At 52.7% G+C, this 14,229-nt stretch overlaps 6 protein-coding genes across 6 annotated transcripts; 1 reads left to right on the forward strand and 5 right to left on the reverse strand.

The window, feature by feature from the left end:
- Positions 1 to 261: 261 nt before the first annotated feature.
- N7515_005966 (putative MFS transporter) lies at positions 262 to 2,061 on the reverse strand (the record flags this gene model as incomplete). Its single annotated transcript, XM_056666710.1, has 3 exons — positions 262 to 1,294; positions 1,359 to 1,605; positions 1,659 to 2,061. 3 exons carry the CDS (start codon positions 2,059 to 2,061, stop codon positions 262 to 264), a joined length of 1,683 nt encoding a protein of 560 aa, XP_056520306.1.
- A 364-nt stretch (positions 2,062 to 2,425) lies between these two features.
- N7515_005967 (uncharacterized protein) lies at positions 2,426 to 3,682 on the reverse strand (the record flags this gene model as incomplete). Its single annotated transcript, XM_056666711.1, has 1 exon — positions 2,426 to 3,682. The coding sequence occupies one exon, from the start codon at positions 3,680 to 3,682 to the stop codon at positions 2,426 to 2,428; it is 1,257 nt and encodes a 418-aa protein (XP_056520307.1).
- A 472-nt stretch (positions 3,683 to 4,154) lies between these two features.
- On the reverse strand, positions 4,155 to 6,265 carry nctA (negative cofactor 2 transcription regulator complex subunit BUR6; the record flags this gene model as incomplete). The annotated part of the gene is made up of 3 exons (XM_056666712.1): positions 4,155 to 4,810; positions 5,467 to 5,715; positions 5,806 to 6,265. The coding sequence occupies 3 exons, from the start codon at positions 6,263 to 6,265 to the stop codon at positions 4,155 to 4,157; spliced, it is 1,365 nt and encodes a 454-aa protein (XP_056520308.1).
- A 749-nt stretch (positions 6,266 to 7,014) lies between these two features.
- N7515_005969 (RING finger protein) lies at positions 7,015 to 9,848 on the forward strand (the record flags this gene model as incomplete). The annotated part of the gene is made up of 6 exons (XM_056666713.1): positions 7,015 to 7,055; positions 7,116 to 7,225; positions 7,292 to 7,677; positions 7,743 to 7,986; positions 8,042 to 8,828; positions 8,894 to 9,848. The coding sequence occupies 6 exons, from the start codon at positions 7,015 to 7,017 to the stop codon at positions 9,846 to 9,848; spliced, it is 2,523 nt and encodes an 840-aa protein (XP_056520309.1).
- Positions 9,849 to 10,449: 601 nt separating this feature from the next.
- On the reverse strand, positions 10,450 to 11,335 carry N7515_005970 (uncharacterized protein; the record flags this gene model as incomplete). The annotated part of the gene is made up of 2 exons (XM_056666714.1): positions 10,450 to 11,127; positions 11,258 to 11,335. 2 exons carry the CDS (start codon positions 11,333 to 11,335, stop codon positions 10,450 to 10,452), a joined length of 756 nt encoding a protein of 251 aa, XP_056520310.1.
- Positions 11,336 to 11,813: 478 nt separating this feature from the next.
- On the reverse strand, positions 11,814 to 12,193 carry N7515_005971 (uncharacterized protein; the record flags this gene model as incomplete). Its single annotated transcript, XM_056666715.1, has 3 exons — positions 11,814 to 11,939; positions 11,991 to 12,021; positions 12,096 to 12,193. 3 exons carry the CDS (start codon positions 12,191 to 12,193, stop codon positions 11,814 to 11,816), a joined length of 255 nt encoding a protein of 84 aa, XP_056520311.1.
- Between the last annotated feature and the right edge of the window lie 2,036 nt (positions 12,194 to 14,229).

Here is a 14,229-nt window from a genome sequence, read left to right on the forward strand (position 1 = left end):
AGTCGGAGTGCTGATGTTCAACTTGAGAGTCGACAGCTGTAGATCTTCACATGCGAAGGAACCTGGCACGTGATTTTGGCCTGAGGCGTCAAGGCTACATGCTGTTTACGCTGCTGCGTATGAGGATTTTATGGATCTATGAAGAGTAGCATAGTGTGACTGTTGACATATCTAATATACACAAGGACGGGCAGTAAGTAGAACACACGGCGCTCTAAATGCCCAAGAATCTATGAATAATATACAGAATCGAGGTTAAAATCACGCCCTACCATCCTCGTCATAATCCTCCACCACAACCGCTGGTGTCGGACTAGGAGGCAGTCTAAAAGACCAAATAGAAATGCCAACCAGACAGAACAGCGTACTGGTCAACATCCAAGCCAGGCCGATCCAAAATCCACCAAGACGCAACCCGATCTGGAACACAGTCGTGATGGACAAACTCGCAACCACATTTCCCACAGACTGGATGATCTCAATCGCAGTGAACAAACGAGCGGTCTCGTCGCGTTTGACCAGGGTGGTGATCAACGAACGAGTAAGGAAGACGAAGCCAGAACCTAAGCACTGAACGATCATGCTTGGGATTAGGGTTGCGACGGAAGGGGAAAGACCGATTCCAAGCGTGCCTAACGTAAGGCAGAATATACTGCGCCGCGCGAGCCAAAGGTCCTTCTCGGTTGATGAAAGTCGGGGGTTCAGAACTCGCTTCTTCAGGTACGGTAGGCCAAACAGGAAGAGCGGGATCGACACAAGTGGGCGACAAGCCACCAGGAAGTTGGACTGTGCCAGTGTCCATGCGTAACGTGTTGATATATATTGTGTTAAGAACCAGGATGAGCCACGGCTCAGGCGATAGACCAGGAATGCAGAGAGGAGAAGGAGCACGGGTTTTCGGCCAAGGATGAATAGGTAGGGCTTAAGATAGAAGCGGTAGTTGGCGCGGAATTTGGCCCGGAGGGATCGGTGGGAGTACGACGGAATACTCCATGACGGAGGCTTATCCTCGAAATCACCATTTATATCGGCTTCGTTCTGTTTGTGCAGATGAGTGGGTTCAGTGTCATTGGTCAGGTCTGACAATTCGACATGAGTTGGTCCTTCTTGCCGAGATGGTAGTGCATGCTTCGTTTCTGGTAGCAGCAATATGAGCATCATGCCAGCCATTATAATTATGAATCCGATCACCAATGGTACCCAGGGGTTCAGGGTCATCAGATAGGAACTGAAAGCACTCGTCACGAAATCAGCGCCCATAGATACGATGGCAAATTGAAAGAAGATGCCCGCTCTGTGCAATTGGTTAGTGCTGATAAGTTTTCCGACCCAATGCAGATTTCAGGTAAGTAGCTTACCTTTCTGCTTCGTTGGTTACATCGGCCATCATAGTCCAGATGATCGCAAACGACACCACAGGACCTCCCCCAAGCAACCAAGTCAAGGCAGTAAACCAGAGCGCGCGCAAGGGAAAGAAATCCGAAAACCACAGTATTACCAATGTCAACAGCGCATTCAACCCGAATCCGGGCAGAGACAAAGCGAGTGTAGATTTGCGCCCATGACGGTCCGCCAGCAGACCATATGGAATCGCCAAAAGAGCGCCTGCAAAACAGTCAGAAAAACAGAAACTACCCTGCGGATTCAGCTTAGCCTACTCAGTGTTCCATCAAAGAACATGTGGTACCCTTTGACGGCGGCCAGTTCAGCTTGCACCTCGCCGATCTTGCACATAGCCTCGGGAACTTGTCCGTCCGCGCCAATCTGAGTCGGATCGATAACCGCAAAATATTGGCGACAAGCAATAGACTCCATGATTCGCACCATGGGGCCGTCCAGGAACGCAAAGCCGACCTCCACGGCGAGGATCATGGAAAACAAGATGACCTTCAGGCGGAAGCTGATGGCGTCGGCCGAAACATTGGCCTCTGGGCGGCTGCCTATACTGGGCTTGGGGACATGCCGGTGGGTTTGGCCGGCTCCATTAGGGTCGGAGGAGTCGAGGAATGGGACATCCTCGCGGTCCTCGCGGTCGAGGGACTCATGGCGTACCGAGGCCATCACGTGTCATACCGTCAATTCGGAGTATATAGAGGATAGAGGGGAAACCCGATAGGGGGGATATAAATGAAGGTAATGTCAATTCATTGTGGAAATTGTAAAAGAAAGGAGAGTATTAAGTCTGACTTACGTGGTCTGGAGGGCCAAGTTGCCAATCGTCGCGAGCGGAGCCGACACGATGTCTTGGCGGGCTATTGTTCTTTGTCCAGGGGTTATTGGCGCGGGCTAGTCTTTTTATTCACTAGTGTTGCATGACATCCCTTGGAATGTTTTTTCATAGATTGTTCAGAACTTCATGTTAAGAGGAAATCAAGTATACTAATGGCTCTTTATATACTCTGTTTATGTACAAAAGACAACATCTTTAATTACAGTCATACCCTGCCTCCTCGAATAAGCTTCCTCGAACCTGTACCACCGCCGACAGCTCTAAGAGGAACTCATAAAGGATCACCACGTTCGTTAATACATGACCCAGGGTTGCAAATGGAGCATCGTCATCCTTGGCGTCTTCTGTGTTCGAGCCCTCTCCAGTTGAGGGTGGATCCGCGGATGCTGGCGGGAACGGAGTGGCAAGGCGCTGGCGAAGCGCCTCAGCAGCCACAGTCCGGGCATTTGAGGATCCACGCGAATCGGGGGGAATAGATAAACTATCCCGACCACGGGTGGAAGACACCGAGGGTGAATTGACCTGGTATGAAGAGCGGCCACGGGAAGCTGGGGTGGAGGGATCCGGTGAACCAGGATATGACGGCCGTGAGCGACTTCTTGAGGGCACTGGAGGCTCCGAAGGCTCCCGTGAGCGGTCCGGGGTCCGTGGGGAATTTTCTTGATGCAATAGTTCTCTTCGGGCAGCGACCAGTACCTCGAAGTCTGGAATCTCTCGTTGCCACTGCCGGACCTGGTCGACAAGTCGTTGGAGTGTCAAGGTCAAGGTGGGAGCAGCTGTAGCAGGCCAATTTGGGGCCTGGTAGGCCCTACTTCTATAATCAATCTCATCCTCGTTCTCTTCAGAGGACGGGGGGTCGTAATGGTTGGGATCAACCAACAACCATCCGTCCAAAGAGAATAGATGTGAAGATGCCAGACTCATAAACACGCCTGTCAATGCCAGATTGACGATAACACTGTTGGTAAAAAAGGTATCGAGGCATCCGAAGAGTGCCTGCACTAATGGGTCATCTTGCCGGAGCTGTAGTGGTAGGTGTAGGGTCTCATCTTCTTCATCCATTGAGGAAACGGGCAAACAAAGACGGGATTCCAGTACGCATGTCGCATCGGCAACATAGTTGTCATATGACTCATTCAGAGTAGGGTCATCGACCAACGATGTTGCCATGGCCAAAAGCTGCTCTAGCTCGGCATTCAAGGCGCCAACAGGACGCTGCTGAGCAGGTTGAGTGGGAATTGTATGGATGAGAGCTCGTGCAAATGGATGATGTCTCTGGAGAACGGTAGCTAGCAGGCGTAATGTAGCCAACACAGTTTGGCGGTTCGACGACTGGAGTCCCAGTAGAGCCAGATCGCGAAGGTTGAATAAGGATGGTGATGGCTTAGCCGCCTCGGAGGCCAACGCAGCCAGCACATTGAGCGATTTGCGTCGGCTCGCAGACATATCCATTTGCTCTTCCGGTTCAGGAGCTGATGCCAATAAGAAATGTAAGATCCGATGAACCAATTCTCCTTGCTCGATCGAATCGAGGATGCGACACATATACGTCAGCACGGCCGCCGTTGAGCCACCGGCGACATCTGATGATTCTAATAGAGATGGGTACCTAGGAAAGTCAATGATGAATCCATGTGAGATGTGCGAAGGTATACTCACAAAAGCTGCTCCAGAAACAGCACCTGAAAGTGGTCCAGCAAGGTGTCGTTCACTTCAGCGGATTTGCAATGGTCGATCGTGTCCTGCCAAAACAACAGATATGACATGAACGCATCCATTGCCTGGCCTAACTTTGGCTGCAAAGCGGTCTCTTGTTTGGCATGGTCGGACAAAACGATAATGTGAGGCACGTTCTCATCGGTCGGAGTAAATTCCAAGCTGGGTGTGATGAGTTCGGAGTTTCGAAATCGAAGAAGATTAGTACTCACTTTCCCAGTTGGCTGTAGAGCGCGCCCAATCCCGTGGCCATTAGTGTGGCCAAATCGCTCTCAATAAGCCACTTCTCTAGATTCTTAGACCGCGATGCGGTTTCAATGAGGTAGAGCAACCCCGTACGTGCAAAGTCGCCAGCACGTCCATCATGATGAACATAATCTACCAGCAAATAGAACAGAGGGAATTCGTCCTTCCTCGTAGCTCCTGCATATTCCGTCCCACTCGGCGCTTGAGAGTCACTGTCCTGGGCGACGGGTGTTCCCCGAGGCACGAACCAAGCAGGCAAGATAACAGGCTGAAGACGAATGTTGTTCGCAATCCCAAAGAGCAATTCGACGAGTCGACCCTCGACCTCAGTCGACTTCTTCTCGGCGCGACGAACCAGATCCACCAACGCGCGAGCGAACAATCGGTTATCCACGACTCCATCCACCTCCGCGTCGATCAAGGTATTAAAGAAAATGGTCGCCGAGCGGAGAAGTCCTTCATCGTAATATGAGAGAGCGAGCTTGGTCACTGTGACAAAGACCTGGGAAGACGCGGCGTAGGCGACACAGGGGTGCGGTGCGGGCCCGCGAGCTTCCTCGCTCAAGATCGAGTTGAGTCTTTCAATGTATGTCCGGGCGTGGATTACCGATTGCTCGCCTGATGGGGTATTTGTCGAACGCCATATTTGCTGGCAAATGAATTAGCTAAATGACCTCGTGGGGGCGGGCATGGTCGGTACCTGGAGTGCATTGCAGGCGCGCTTGAAGGCAGTCAGCCGTTCCGTGGGCGAGGTGGCCTTGGGGGGTTTCGATGGTGCGCGCGAACCGCCGATAAGACGAGACCACTGGAGTATATCAGTAGAGATCTAAAAAGGGGCAAAGAGTACATACAAAGTCCATTCTGCGAGGACAGCATGATATCACGGAGCGAGGGTAACGGGGTTGAGGGTGAGTGGAGACGGTGTTTATCGCGTTGATCGCCGCGTTCTATGTCACGATGTACAACTACGGACTGTCCCCGTCCCAATTTTTCTAAAAGACAATCTAATCTTATAAAATATTTACAATCTACACGTCCAATCTTTGACAAGGTAAATTGCCCCCCTGGTAGGCCGAGTATATTAATCAGCGGACCATGCGCCTCTAGGTCTCGAGGGACTCGAGCCCGGGAAATTCCAAAATATTCACAAATGCGCTCCAAGATCTGCCTCCCACTATTTAAACGCCTGAAAACCAAAGCCCAGAATTTCTATGCGCCCGATACCAATCCCATCTAACACGTCGTCAAATCGTTTATGGGTCGACCTCAATCACTCTCATCCTTTGGCCGCCGCCCGCCGCGCTTCCGGCGACCCTCATTCTGGTCGCTCCCATCATCTTCGTGTTTCCGACCAGCGGGTTGGTCAGGGACCTTTGCGATGATGTCTGCCAAGAAGTCAAGTACTTCATCCTTGGCAACGGCCTGTTTCAGATGCGAGGCCGTGACGCGTTTTGAATTACGGTCTCTGGCTTCCTGCGCCGCCTTTGTAACGAGAGATATCATGAAGAGCTCGAGGGCCTTGGCTATAGGTAGGAATGCGGTCAGCATATCTTGCAAGGCATTGGTGGGGATACGCCTGAAAGCGGGCGTAAACAAAGAAAGTCAATACGTACAGACAGCAATTGGTGTCACTTGAGCGACCTTGCCGACATCCTCATCGGCCTGCATAATGCGCTTGATACGTGCCACGGGAAACTTGGTCTTTACTTCAATCCCCGCACTAGTGGGTGCCGGCGGCAACTCTTGCATTTCTTGGTGTATCTCTGGTTTGATTGCAACTGGCGCCATAGCAATTGGCTCTGGCATTGGTTGAATGGCTTCGGGCATAGGCTCAGGGGCAGGAATATGTTCAGATTGAGCGAGTCGGCTTGAGCGGCGTGCCATATCCGAGTCTGGTTGATATGGTGGGACGTACTGCTGAGACACGCGACCGGGATTCGGGCGTTGGTATTGTTGGTACGAATTGAAGAATGGCGAAGTATACGAGGTGACCGGACTCGCAAGGATGTGAGGTTGTTGAGGAGGAGGAAGAGAGAAATCAGGAGAGCGAGGTCGATAGTTATCCTCTGTCATGATTCAAAAAGGAAAAAGAAAAAGAAAAAAAAAAAAAAAAATTATATAAGTGGAATCACGAAAAAAAAGGTGGTGGCCCAAGCTCCCTGGAGAGGAGAATCCAAGCCGACGACTCGGGCGCCGCCGTCCTTTTTAAATTCCGTCGGGGTTTTTTTCACTGTTTTTTTTTTTAATTCCATTTTTGGTACCCTTACGGAAACCAACATTTTAACATTTTTTGCCCTTTCCATCCGGTCACTCTCCTTGTTATTTGCATCACTTGGTAATTTTCTTTCCTTTCGGTTTTTGCTTGACATGGGCCATCTATATCTTCTATCTTGTCTTTAATCTCTCTTTCACCCCCATCTTCTCTGCCTACGCAGATGTAGTGAATTACTCTTCGTAGGTGATCTCACTCCCGCCCCCTAGGCACCCGTAGAAACACCCGATGACGATAGAACCAACGCGAGTTGAAGCAGATGAAACCATATGGTATCGCTGTTTCTTCAATGAACGTTTAAAATAACTTGATCTAATCTGAGGGTCTCATCCATCTACAATGTCCCTTGTTTGATTGTCCATACGTCATCCACTTATTGTTTGTTCCCTTTGCTCCGGACTGACCCTGGAACTCCGGCGAAATAGTTTCTCCGACCAAATTCAAGCATCGACCTCTACTCCGTACACAGTACGCTTTTAAGCGCCGGAGCTATGCCATCGCAGCCCTCAGCCTAATAAGGGATTTCTACTATTTCCAGCCTTCTTTAGCCATGGCGGCGGCCGATCCGCCCGGTCTCATGGACATCGCCAGGTGTGTATCCGCAAATTGATCCCGAATTTCGCAATGTCGGGGATACTGATCTTTTTCTAGCACCTTGGCTCAGGAGGATATACCCTTCAAGCTGCGCTGTGCGATGTGCAATAACCTAGCAGTGAATGCCTTCCGACTTCCTTGCTGCGACCAATCCATTTGCGAGACATGTATGTCCCAAACGAACTTTTTGCGCCTACGATCCAAGTGTTAGCTAACCTGGCTTTCTGCTCTAGGCCAAGCTTCCCTGTCCGAGACATGTCCCGTCTGCACACATACACCCGTCTCCCCAGACCTCTGCAAACCCAACAAAGCTCTCCGGACTACTCTCAAGGCCTTCCTCCGCACCGAGGAGAAGAAGCGGGAGAAGGACCGCCAGTCCGCAGCACCTTCAGCGACACCAGCGCCATCGGATACCACGCCCGCTGATACAAAGGCGCCTGTGCCGGATACTGCGCGCGATCAGAATGGGCCCGCAGCAGAGTCAACTCAGGAGACCGAGGCACCTCTCGCTGCGAAGCCAGGGCCTGAAGGGGTGGGACAAGATATATCGGCTGGGGATACGGCTGCAGAAAGCGACCAAGTGGGAGCCGTGCCAGACTCAGTTGATCAGCCTGCTCTGGTAAGTGCATTCTGCATTCTGCTACTTGCTACACTAAATATGTTCTTTGCTGACCGTATACATAGAATGACACCGGAGCTGATCCACTCCAGGGCACAGGCCCGGCCCTCGAGCCCGCGCCCGAAGACGCCGTGGCAAACGACTCTACGGTTAGCGCTGGACCTGCTCCATTCGCTCAGGAGTTTCCTGATCAATTCGGAAACAATCCTATGGCCCCGAATATGGCCGGCAACATGCCCGTGATGGGCTGGAACGGAAATGGCATGAATCCTTACATGGCCGGCATGTTCAATTACCCGAATACAATGGGTATGTTTTATGTTATTCAACTTCCTCTTTCACTCTTACTAACAATCCTACGCAGGCATGCCTATGGGAATGGGCCCGATGGCAAATCAGGGTATGATCGGTGACTACGGGATGAACATGGCTGGTATGGGCATGAACAATGGGATGAACTACGACGGGAGCATGTATGGATCCTTAGGATGGGATGCTTCCCAGCAAAACAACGTTATGTGGCAAGGCGGCCAGAATAAATTCAATCCAAATGCTTTTGCAAATGGCGGTCCTCCTTATGGAGGAGCAGTTGGGTCTAATATGTCTGCTTACCCTTCTCACTCCGGCTATCAGTCAGGTTACCACGGAGGGTACGGTCGAGGTGGATATCGGGGCCGAGGCCGTGGCCAGTTTTACGGCTCCGGTCGAGGCGGCTATGGGCCTATGCAAGGTCATTACCGCCAGGGAGCTAATCCGGCGTATGCCCACCAACCCCCAGCCGGTGTGGCTGGCGCTCCTGACGGTACTGCAGTTGATGCTCAAGGTAATGTTCCACCAAATGAGACTGCCCCAGACACAGGTGAAGGCGGTGCCGTCGTGTCGGGTAATCCAGAGGACATTTCAAAAGGCGATACAGAGCAACCGCAGGGAATTCCCACCATTGAGAGTCTTGATAGCAACGTACCGCCTGAACCTGGATATAACCCCATGAGTAATGGGTATGGACAATCCCGATTCGGCGGATTTGAACAACGGGGGCCTGGCGTGGAAGGCGCGCCAGCTGCCCCGCGTGCCATGCGGCAGGGACTACCAAACACCAGTGTCCTGCGCCAGCGCAACTTCCAGATCCACGGCCGGGCCAGTAGTGCTGGGTAAGACTTTCCTTTTTTGCATCTTATTTCCAGTCTTGGCGATACAGCATACTAATGTCCAGTAGTGAGCCCACTGAGCAAGCTCACGCAAGAGCCACATCCGCCGCCTTGTCCAGTCGTGCGCAACCTCCATCTCGATCTCCATCCCAGAATGGAGCTCCTCAAGCCCGCTCACCATCTGTTCATGGCCCTGAAGATGACCGTGACAGTCGGCGCGAAACAGACATCAAGCGCAAGGACCGGGTTGATGAACTACAGTCTGACGCCCGCACTCGATCTCCATCCCGCGCATCCTCTCGTCGGTCGTCACGGCGTAGACATCACGAAAGTGATCGAGAGCGAGACCAAAGGAGCGGTCACCGCTCCCAGCGTTCCCGTCGCCATCGCAGTCGTAGCCGCAGTACAACTCGGAACGAAGAAATCCGTCCCAAAGATCGATCGAACGGTAGGACCAAAGCGTCTTCCGAAGCCCCCGAGGCGCGCGACCTAGCAAGCCGAATCAGCAGCCGCTACCGCTCGAAGGAGCGAGCTAGCCGGCGCGAAGACGACAAATCACGAGACCATGACCACGACAGCCGACGCCGAGATCGTGACCGTGATCGAGACCGCCGTGACAGAAACCGCGAATCCGACCGTGACCGTCGCCGTGACGGCGAACGCGACAAAGACCGCGGTTCAGAGCGCGATCGGGACCGTCTCAGGGAGCATGGACGTGACCGGGGCGGTGACCGCAAGCGCTCGCGCCGCGATCGGTCCCCGTCTGCTAACGGCAGCGAGCATCCCCAAGCCCGTCGTGCGAAACACGGCGATGAGGACCGTAGCCGTGACACGAACGGCGTCAGGAGCACCGAGGCGGAGAAAGACCCTTACACCCTTGAGCGTGAAGCGCGCAATAAGGAGCGTCTTGAGCGCGAAAAACAACACCGTGAGAAGACGAAGTCTGGTCGGCGTCGCGATAGTCGACAGGACCGTGGTGTGGGCGGCCGTCGCATCAACTACAAGTACGAAGATGAACTTTGATCTGGGAGTCTGGTTTGCTTTCGGATGAAAAGTCATGGGAAACGGCGTTCAATGGGTATCTTTCAGATTTTCTTGCATCTCTCACTTTCTAAGGGCTGGCGTGTCTGCCTATTCAGCAATGTAGATATGGGATTTTGCATGGGCTATTTTATGTGCCCTTTAACTTTTGACACATGCAACGCCGAGTGATGGGAATGAAAAGGACGTATTCTCTACTCTATTGTGTGTGTAGCTTGCTTCAAGGACTCAATGAGTAACGTAAATCCGACTGCGTACCTATAAACGAACCTCCCCCGAGAGAAACGACGGGATCCATATGGAAGTGGGAGGTAATCAGTGCTCCGACGGGAGATTGAGGTGCAGTTGCGCTTCATATATGCTTGCAACTACACATGTTTCATCAGATCAGGCGACGGACGTAGGCTAGTATTAGTCCGTTGGATACAGGTCCTAACTAAATTGGATGTGAAAGAAGTAGACATAGCCTCGTGCTTTGTGTACTGTGTAGGTTCGTAAAGACTGAATACCAACCTGCGGCTTCCCTGCATGGCCCAAGACAAAACATACCACACCCATCGCCAGAAAGATACACGAGCCCATCTTAACCGGCAGTGGGATCCTCGCCTCCATCTCCCCATCTCTCGCCCTCCTTTTCCTTTTCCACAATCCGCAGCAATGAGTCAATCATTCCAAACGCCGTCCCATGACAAACAGAAACATCCCGCTCTCGCTCCCAAATATCCCTACAAGACCCAAGCAACTCCAAAATCGTTCTGCGCGCCCGGATCTGACACTTCTCACTATTCTCCGGGGAGTCCAAGGGGGATTGCGTCTGCACGAGGTGAAAGCAAACCGTGATGGCCGCGAGGAAGAAATCTTGCTGGAACAGCCGGGCGACGAAGGCAGTGCGGCCTGGTGGCGAATCTTCGGATATAGACAGTGATGAGGTATTCCTATCTGTATTCGTATCCCAGAGGTCGCGCTGGATGGAGAGGATGGAGAGGCTGCATTCGAGGGAGGACCAGTAGGAGACTGGGTAGCGGGTTAAGCCGTGGGGTTCCTGGTAGAGTTGGCTGTGGAGGGCTAGGAGGATGCGGCGGATGAAAACGTTGGTCATGACCCATTGGAAGGGATCAGTGTGTGAGATCTCGGAGCGGGTGGAAAGGAAGGAGTTATGGAAGTGATTGAGCAGTGCCTTGATCTGGCTATCGTACTTGATGACGAGGCTGTATGATAAGGAAATCTGGGGCGAGGTGGCCAACTCAAGGATTTTGAAGATCTGGGGGGATAGTCATATATTATTAAAGGGAAGAGGAAGTCTTTATGCTCTGTTGCACCAGAAAGGTCAGGTCCAGTGCCCAATATTGGCTCTGTGAGCAGGTCGCCAGATGGCGGAATCACCGGCATACCGGCTGCAACGTCTGTCGCAGGTCAAGAAGAATAACTGCTGCCCAGGCTTGTTGCGGCAGCTGGTACTTTCTGCACATGTCGGCGCATATTGGGCTGAAGGGGTCAAGTGTAATCCAATAGTGATGGCAAGCCGGACAATAAGGGCTGTTACGGGCCATAGTGCCGTGGACTCTATACAAACCGCGCCTCTTGTTTGCTTAAAGATGACAAACAGGCAGAGGGTCCGGATACTCGTCACATCTGGTCGGATCATGAAGGTGTGCGCTGCAAGAAAGCCTGTGCTGCATTGAACAAACGAGATGGGAGGGCCATGAAGCCGGTGTCTTGCCCAGCTGGCTGAGGCGGGTTATGTAACTGACAGCCTAGAGCGAGTATGGCGAAGAATAGTGCAAGCCATCCGTCATCTATAGCGCTTGGCCTGTCCCAGAAGGCGCCGAGTTCATCTCTAAAGGATGGTTGATGCAGAATTTGATGGGATGGTTCGATGATTTCAAGGTAATGCTTGATAAAGTGGTCTGCAATATCACGAGGAGGGATATAAGACAGCAGGGTTCGTCAAGTGGCATTATACAAGGGACCGCTGCTGCTGAAGAAGTTCTCCCTTGAAGAGAAGAACTGCTCTTGTTCAACATGTTGGTGGTGAATGCCAACCCAGCGATGATGTTTCAACAGATTCTCGATCTAGGAACAGTAATCAGCAGGTGGTGGTGATTAGAATCTGGACAAACATACGTTCTCGACGAGAACAGACCAATGAAACCCACTGTGATAGGCTTGTTTGTATAGAGGAACGAGTTTCGTCTCGCTCGCTAGGTCCATCGAGTGAGAGTCACATACATAGCGACACTCTTGTCCTCTATTAGCTCTGAGGCAGCGACTACACGGCTATTGACGGTCACACTTGACTTTTGGTTGCCGGCATCGGAGGCAGGCATTTGGTACACGATTTCGCCTCTGTATAGTTAGCCACGGAAACCAGCTTTGATGGCTTTAGATTGTACCTGTGGTGTTGGTAAGCCAACGCTCATAGGATGACTGGTCGGCTGTTCTTCAACAGGCTTCGGCAAGTTGCGTGTCTTCCTAGCCACCTCTAGCCTACGGTGGCGAACTGTTCTCTGCTGCGAATAACTGCATGGCTGACCCATCCGAACGCACCGCATACACCGAGGCCGGGACTTGTCACAACCATGGAAGCTTGGACACGCGACAGGCATCGCAGGCTTGGGTTGATAGACTACTTGAATCGGCCATTGCGATTCTTCGGGGTCGGAGATAGCTAGCAAGTGTTCGGATCGGCTACGCTGCGGGATCCTTTTATTGATTTGTTGTTGTTGTTGTTGTTGTTATATTTAACGTCCTGGCCCATCTCCGTGACCTCCCATGGGGTATGGGGACGTGCTAAGCTATGGTATTATGTACAGATAACCTAGTGCGTCCATAGAGAGCAACTCGTTCTTAAGAAAGATGTGGGGAGAGGCCCCGTCAGCTGCCTGTCCTTCCCCGACCTGTGGGATGGATGCAGGGTTTTTGCGCACGCTCGGTGCTGTGTCGTCGCCGTTAGGTACCGGCTTGTAGTTGTTTACGGGGTGTCGCCCGCTGGTTCGCGGCCCGTGGGCCAGTTCGTGAGTGTTAGGGATGGGGTGAGGGGGAGAGGGGGCGGAAAGCGAGTGGGTTCTACCCTGGCTTGCGCCCAGTGGCGGAGGGCCGCGTTGGCAGCATCCCTTTCCTACCGGGTGCAGATCCTGGCGTAGAATTTCGTCAGCTCAAGGAGCTGGGCAAACTCCTGTGGGCTCAGGGAGCGCAGGTAATCGACGGCCCCCTGCGTGTCCGTGGGCTGCGTCGGCGGCCTGGACGGCCACCTGTTGAACCGCGCCTTCGAGTGCCGGCAGAGGGCCAGATGCTTTGGGGTCTTGGTCCTGCCGCAGGAGCAGGTGAGCTTGGCGTCATCGTGGTTAAAGCGACGATGGTACCAGTCGAAGTCTCCGTGGGAAGACCGTAGCGCAAGCCACTTATGGAGGAGGGGCCGCCGTAAATCAAGCACTGGGAGAGGCTTCACCTCGTAGGTGTCGTCCCACCGCCTGTACCAAGTGGAGAGCTTCTCAGAGGCTTTATACCACCAGTGGAGACGCGCTTCTAGGCGGAGTTCTCGATATACCGACTTAATCCCGCTGATCGTGGGGGCAGACTGGGGGCCAGAAAAGCGGCCTCCGTGTCGTGCTCCCTCGTCAGCGAGTCGGTCGGCTGCTTCGTTGCCTTCGATGCCCATGTGCCCTGGCGACCACTTGACTTGGTGTTACGGGGTCCAGGTCCTACCTTAGGACCCCTCACATCTCATGACAGCGTTATCATCTCATGGCTCGGACTCTGGATGAGCATTCTACCTCGCCCAATCATTGGGCTCCACACATCATTGACTTGGACCCCGGATTGATCTTGGATTGGATCATCGGGCTTCCGTCATCTTGGTGTTGAGTTGAAGGCTACGGCACGTGACCGGCACGGAAGAACCACTCTTCCGTGCACTGGCCAAAACACCCTCTCTAGCCCCAAAAGCCGAATGGATTTTCTCTCTCTCTCTCTCTCTCTCTAGCCCCCTGACGGCTTCCAGTCAATCAATCGATCCAATACCCAAGATATATCCTGAATCCTACATCTGTAGAATCAACAGGTTATGAGTCCGGGTTCTGCTCATACCTCAATCAACCGCGATCTCTCACTAGTGTTGAACAGGGAGTATCTCCCTACTGGTTCGAGGAATGAAATAATCCAGGTGGTGAGGCCAGTGAGGACCGATGCTCCATGTCTCGAGGGGCGGCAGCTGACTGGCCTCACCACCTGGATTATTTCATTCCTCGAACCAGTAGGGAGATTCTCCCTGTTCAACACTAGTGAGAGATCGCGGTTGATTGATAAGAGACCCCCGATCATGCAGTCCGGGCCCTGGGAAAGACCAACAGGGGCCGTGGCAAGT

Source organism: Penicillium bovifimosum (assembly GCF_028826915.1).
Source record: "Penicillium bovifimosum strain IBT 22155 chromosome Unknown utg000005l_segment0_segment0, whole genome shotgun sequence".
NCBI lineage: Eukaryota > Fungi > Ascomycota > Eurotiomycetes > Eurotiales > Aspergillaceae > Penicillium > Penicillium bovifimosum.